This window comes from Chinchilla lanigera, unplaced genomic scaffold, assembly GCF_000276665.1.
Source record: "Chinchilla lanigera isolate Chin_1 unplaced genomic scaffold, ChiLan1.0 scaffold00085, whole genome shotgun sequence".
Classification (NCBI taxonomy): domain Eukaryota; kingdom Metazoa; phylum Chordata; class Mammalia; order Rodentia; family Chinchillidae; genus Chinchilla; species Chinchilla lanigera.
In genome coordinates, this window is record NW_004955486.1 from 7,394,153 (window position 1) to 7,399,908 (window position 5,756).

Below are 5,756 nucleotides of genomic sequence, written 5' to 3' on the forward strand. Positions count from 1 at the left end.
CATCACCATCACCATTATCATCACTTCATCAGCATCATCACCACCATCACCACCGTCACATCCCCATCGCCATCACCCTTATACTAACAGCAGCACGAGGAGTAACTACTATGGGCCAGGCACTGAACACAGTACAGCCACTGTCTAGTCTTTCTGGCAACATCAGAGGTTAAGTAGCTCGCTCATTCCCACTGAGGCACGGAGAAGACAAGCAGGTCACCCCAGCTCACACAAGGTGATTCCCGAAGAAGGGGCTCTCTGGGAGTCTCAGCGGCTATTCCGTGAAACCTTAGCTCCTGGGGGATTTCAAAGTGTCCCCGGTCACCACCCCTACACTTATTGTGCCCAGAAATCCTTGTGCCCCAGATAGACAAGAATTGTAACCTGTCCTTTCTAAATGCTTCTCTGCTGAAGCAAAAATAAAACTTGCACACCCCCAAACGCGATTCCTAAAACCTCTCTTTGGACAACAGAACTGACTTAACAAATGCTTGTATCACTTCCTAAAACCCTGCTTCCAGGTTTGAGGAGCCCCCGGCCAGGAGTGGGCAAACCTGGGTGTGACAAGCCTCTCTGGCTCCTGGTGGCTGGACCCACCTGTGACACTGACCATCCTGGCCACATCCTGGGCTGGTGATGATTCCACGTCCCCCAGACACCTTCCCAGGGCCTAAGGGGAGCTACTCCAGTCAGGAGGATGAGTCGGGCAGTGCCTGCCGGCCCACTGAGGACCCTAGCACTTCCTCTCTTCCATCCCCTCGCCAGGAAGCCACCTCTGCTCAGCACTGCTCAGCCCCCAGAGGGGCCACTGTGGAAGGCTTTTCCCTTTCCCACGGGCCAGCATCCCTTTCCAGAATTAACATTTCTCTGCATGCAAAGCAAATGCACATATTTTCCCCCTTTTAGATTTGTTTTGCTAAACAAATTAATCTAGCACCAGATTATATTATGAAGAACCATAAATCTTTTCTGAGATAAGCATCTGTCGAGTTGGATTAGCAGCATCCAATGTACTGTGAATTAATTCGCTAAGCTTTATAACGCTGTCCCGGGTGTTTAACTTTAGTAATAACAAATGTAATTTGGAATAAACGGGAACTTGTCGTCTCATCCATGTGTGCATAGTAAGAGACGTATTCAGAGATGACAGGAAGTGTAAGCAGGATGGCTGGTGAGTTCAGAGAACTAAAAGCAAACATCTTGTGGCACGGGTACAGGTGCCCAACACATGATGGGTCACAGCCCGAGCTTCTGGGGGTCCCCCAGGAGGCCCCATGGAAGGCGGCTCTGGCAGGTCCCGGACTTCTCCCTGGGAACCCCAAGCCCAGTCCCACCCGGGTGGACCCTGGCCTCGGCCCTGGAGCTGGCTGTCAGATTCTGCTCTCATTATAGGCTGCTCTCCAGCAGCAAGGGGTGCAAAGTGAAAACAGCAGCTTCCTTGATCTGAGGGGAAAGAGAGAAGGGAGGAGGCAGGAGGGAACGGATGGAAGGGAGAGAGGGAGGGAGAGAGGGAGGGAGGAAGGAAGGGAGGAGGGAAAGGCAGGGAACCATGGGCTTTCGGATGAACTCCACCCACCCCATAAACCCTGTCCAGCCACTGCTCACTGCTTGGCTCCCGAAGCTCCCAAGGTGCCCTGGCCAGCATGCAGCCTGCTGGCCACTGGGTATGGGGGCGCTGTGCCAGCTGCTAGCAGGGGAGCTCTGGGGATCCATCCTCCTTGGCCTGGACTAAACATGCACAGCCCATCGGAGGGCGTGTGGAGGTAGCCACGTGGCACCTGCTGACCCTCTGTGCCAGTGTCTGGAAACTGGCACCCTAGCTACAGAGTCAAGAAAGACAACTGTGTGTCTAGGATGGGCTAGACACGTTTCAGGCCCTCCTGTGGACTTCTGGGTCACCAGAGGCAGAGGAAGGGAAGCTGGGGTGGCCGGGAAGGACAGAAGATGGGTCCCTGAGCTCTGCGTCCTGGCTGCTGGGACAAGAACAAGGTCTATCCCCAGAGATTCACAAGGGCTCCTCCTGCTGACGCAAAGAAGGCGGAAGCCCGGGAGGAAAAGGACAAAGCCACGCAGACACGGGTGTTTCCAAGCCCTGGGGCCGACGGCGCACACAGTGGTGTGACTGCGGCAGAAGCACAGCCCAGCCGGGTCGGCCCTGTGCCGGGTACCACGTCTGCAAAGCTGCAGGTGACAGCTCAGAAGTTCCTCCTCTTACCTGGGCTCAGCCTTTCCCACAGTAACGCCTTTCCCTGCCAGGAGCAGGCTCCACCGGCAGCCACCCCCACTCAAGGCCCACGCCCTGAAGGTCCCGGGCAGGTACAGCGCCCCCTCTAAGGCACACGAAAGGAAGGAGGGCAGTCCTGGCCTCTCAGCTCTGCCTGAATTTGCCCACACACAGGGGCATGCGTGTCCACAGACACAGGGTGTCCGTCTGTCTTGGAGCCACACCCCAGCTGCCCAGCCTGTGTCCCTGTACAGCCCGCCTCCCCGGAAGCACGTAAGAGCCTCACAGGACCCTCCCGCCCCGGTCGCCACCTGCCTGGCCCGAAGCACCGCTGCGGAGCAGGTGCCTACCTGAGGTCTCGCCCAGAATCCGTGGGGGGTTGGTGCTCTTTCCGCCGCCGCTGGGACTGGGGGAAGGCTCCGTTGTGCTGACCCCTGCGGCGACCTTTCCCCTGGGCTGCAGGGACGCGGTGAGGCCGCGGGTCTGCAGCGTCATGGAGCTGGCCGTGGTGGTCGTGGTGCTGGCCGCCACAGTTGTCTTCCGCGTTGGCAGGACGGAGACGGTGGTGGGGCCGTACAGGCCTGGGAAGGTGTTGGCCTCAGGGGCCTCCTCGTCCCCCGTGGGCCCCCAGGCAATGAACTCTGTCTCTGTGGTGGGGCGGCCGCCCCGGAAGTCGAAGCTGTCGAGCGCGGTGTCCTGCGCGTGCCTCCGGCCCCGCTTCAGCCGGCTCTGCTGCTCCGCTGCCCCGCCGGCCGCCACCGCCGAGGACGCGGACGACGGCGAGGAGGCCAGGGAGGAGCCGGATTTGGTGGCAGCCGGGGGTTTGGTGAGGCCTCCCCTGGGCACGAGGGCGGCCACCTGGTCCCTGGGCCTGTGGGCCCGCCTGGCACGGGACGCCTGCATCTGCCCGTGGGCCCGCTCCGCGCGGGGCACCCGGGGGCTCCACATGGGCGTGGGGGGCCGGGATGGCTGTCCGCTCCGCAGACTCCACAGGCGTGGGGGCCGCTGGGCCGGGCGAGGCGTGAGCCGGAACTCGGGGCCCGGGCCCAGCGACTCACAGGACGGGAAATCCACAGCGAGCTGCAGCATGGCTATCAGTATCCAAGCATGGCTTCCAAGGGAGCGGCCCGGCCAGCGGATGGACATGGAGCTGCGCGGAGAGAGGACAGCAGTCAGTCACGGCCAGCCACGGCAGGCAGAGGGTGCCGAGGGCACAGGGGCTCCTCCCCAGGACAGGGTCGTCCTGACTTCCCACAGCCCTAACCCCGCGAGCCGCCCCAGGCATTCCCAGAGACCTGCATCCTGCTTCTTGGCCCAAGAGCTCATGGGGCACTGGCCAGCTAATAAACAAAACCCTTTCTTAGGAAGAGGAGGGAGGTCCACACCTCCAGGGTCAGCCTCGGCCTAACGAGGTGTCGGTGAGCATCAGCCCCCCACCTGCCTTTCTCCACAGGGGACCTAAGGGGACAATGGTAGGACCTGCTGGGCTCTGGGGCCAGGTGCAGCTCAACCCTGGGCACGGTCGACTCCAGCCAGCAGACTCTCCAGCCGGCACCACGCGACTTTCAGAGCGAGAGCCACGTGGTGGGGCTCCGAGGATGCCAGCCCACGTCCCCTCTTCTGCCAGCGGGATAATTGAGGACTGATTATAGGTGCCACTCAAAGTCAGCTCTTGTCACCAACCTCGCGTCTGAAAGTTAACATGAATCCCCAAACTTCCAGGCAGCTAGGGTGGGGGCACGGGGTGTGGGGTACACAGGGCCACCGTGACCAGCTGTGCCAGGCAGGCTTACCATGTTAATTGGCCAGAGTGTGGACCTTCAAAGGTGGGTGGGTTAGTGTGAGCCCATGTGTGTGTGTAAGTGTATGGGTACAGCTGCATTGGTACGTGTGTGTGCTAGGTGTGGGCATGTGCGTGCAAGCTGAGTGTGCTGGTGAGTGTGTCGGCACACCTGGGTGTGTCTGTGAGTGTTGCTGGGTGCGAGATGGAGTTCGAGGTCTTGGTGTTTATCCCCATGTGCGCTGTCAGTGAGTGTGCATGCACACCTGCGTGTGTTGGCATGTGCAGCTGTAACTCTGTGTGCCTGCATCTCCTTGGCTGTCATTGCCGCCTGGGAGACCGTCGCTGAGTGAGGTGGTCCCTGAGGGTCATATGAGGAAAGGGACCCAGTAATGAGCACTGATTACCAAAAGGACTGAATTCTCAGTAAGACCCTGGCCTTTTCGTCAGAACCACAGTGCTTTGCGGCAGAAGGCGGGAGCCACTGGGTGTCCTGACCCCCCCCTCCCCTCTGTCGGCACTGTCAGCTTCTCAGGAGCAGCCCAGCTCGGGGCCGGGGCCGGGCCCAACTTCATCATGTGGGGAAACTTTGGTCAGTGAAACTGGCCCTGCACACCCACGCATGTGAGGCATGCATGCCCTGGGGCCAGGCCCCTTGAGCACACACCACTCGCGTCACACCCACAAGGAGAGCTACGAACGACATGGGCTGCAGGTCACCTGGAGGATGGGACGCCCCTGATCTTCTGTCCTGCCCCTGCCTGCAGGTCTGGAGGGACTCAGTCCTGGGGAGAAGCAGAGGCTGCTCTGAGTGGGGGAGGCTCCCCTGGGCTCACGGGGCCCCAGCAGGCACTGTCAGGCCCCTTGAGACCCCACTAGTGTCCTCCAGGCTGACCAGGGCCACTAAGCCCCGCTAAGCACCCGTAGGCCCTACCAGGGCAGCTGCACCCACAGCGACGGACGGTAAGCTGCCTGTCACCAGCACTCGGAGAAATATCACTCCAGGAAATGAGAAGCACAGCGCCTCAGCCCGGGCCTGCCTCCCTGGCATGCCTCCCCAGCATAACTTCGCACACAGGATATTTCTGTGATTTTTTTTCACCGATCATGGGCTGTAATTGGTTACCATAGAAACCCCCTCATTTCCAAGACACCCAGCTGTTATGCAGAAAAACCCAACCGTGACAACGTGGCAGGGGAGGCAGATCTGCGTCTCCTCTTCCAGTCCAGCTTGCTCCTTTTTAGTGCTGCATTTGCTCAGAGGGAAAACAGCAGTGGAGGAGTGGACGGGCCCCCCCCCGGGCCCCCCCACCCCTGCAGTGAGGAATGACCCGGCAGGGGCAGGGGCAGGGACAGAGTCAGGGGCAGGGGTGGAGCAGGGGCAGGGCAGGAACCCTGCTCCTCCGGGCACATCGAGACTGACGCCCAAGGCCCCATGTGCCACCCAGAGCTGCCTGATCCCAAGATACTCAGGAAGGGCTTCCCAATAAGGGCACAAGCAGAACTAGCTGCCCCTCCAGCGACCCCCAAGCCCGCAGGGCACTGCGCCTCACCCTGGGGCTGACCTTGAAGCGGGGCAGGAGCCAGGATGCCCTCTGTGGTCTCTGGGCCCCTCTCCCTGCAGAATGGAGCCCTCAGGGACTCCAGATACCCCAGGAGGGAGGACTGCATGCAGCTGCTGGCCACACTGTCACCATCGCGTGAGGTGTGAGGCATGCGTGCCCTGGGGCCAGGCCCCTTGAGCACACACCA

The 5,756-nt window shown here is 60.7% G+C and overlaps 1 protein-coding gene across 1 annotated transcript in view; it reads right to left on the bottom strand.

The window, feature by feature from the left end:
- Ajap1 (adherens junctions associated protein 1) overlaps positions 1-5,756 on the bottom strand; it is a 108,024-nt gene that overhangs the window by 60,490 nt on the left and 41,778 nt on the right. The window contains exon 2 of the mRNA XM_005404124.2: positions 2,575-3,374. Within this exon, the coding sequence (XP_005404181.1) occupies positions 2,575-3,374 (800 nt within the window). The remainder of the gene's footprint in view (positions 1-2,574; positions 3,375-5,756) is intronic.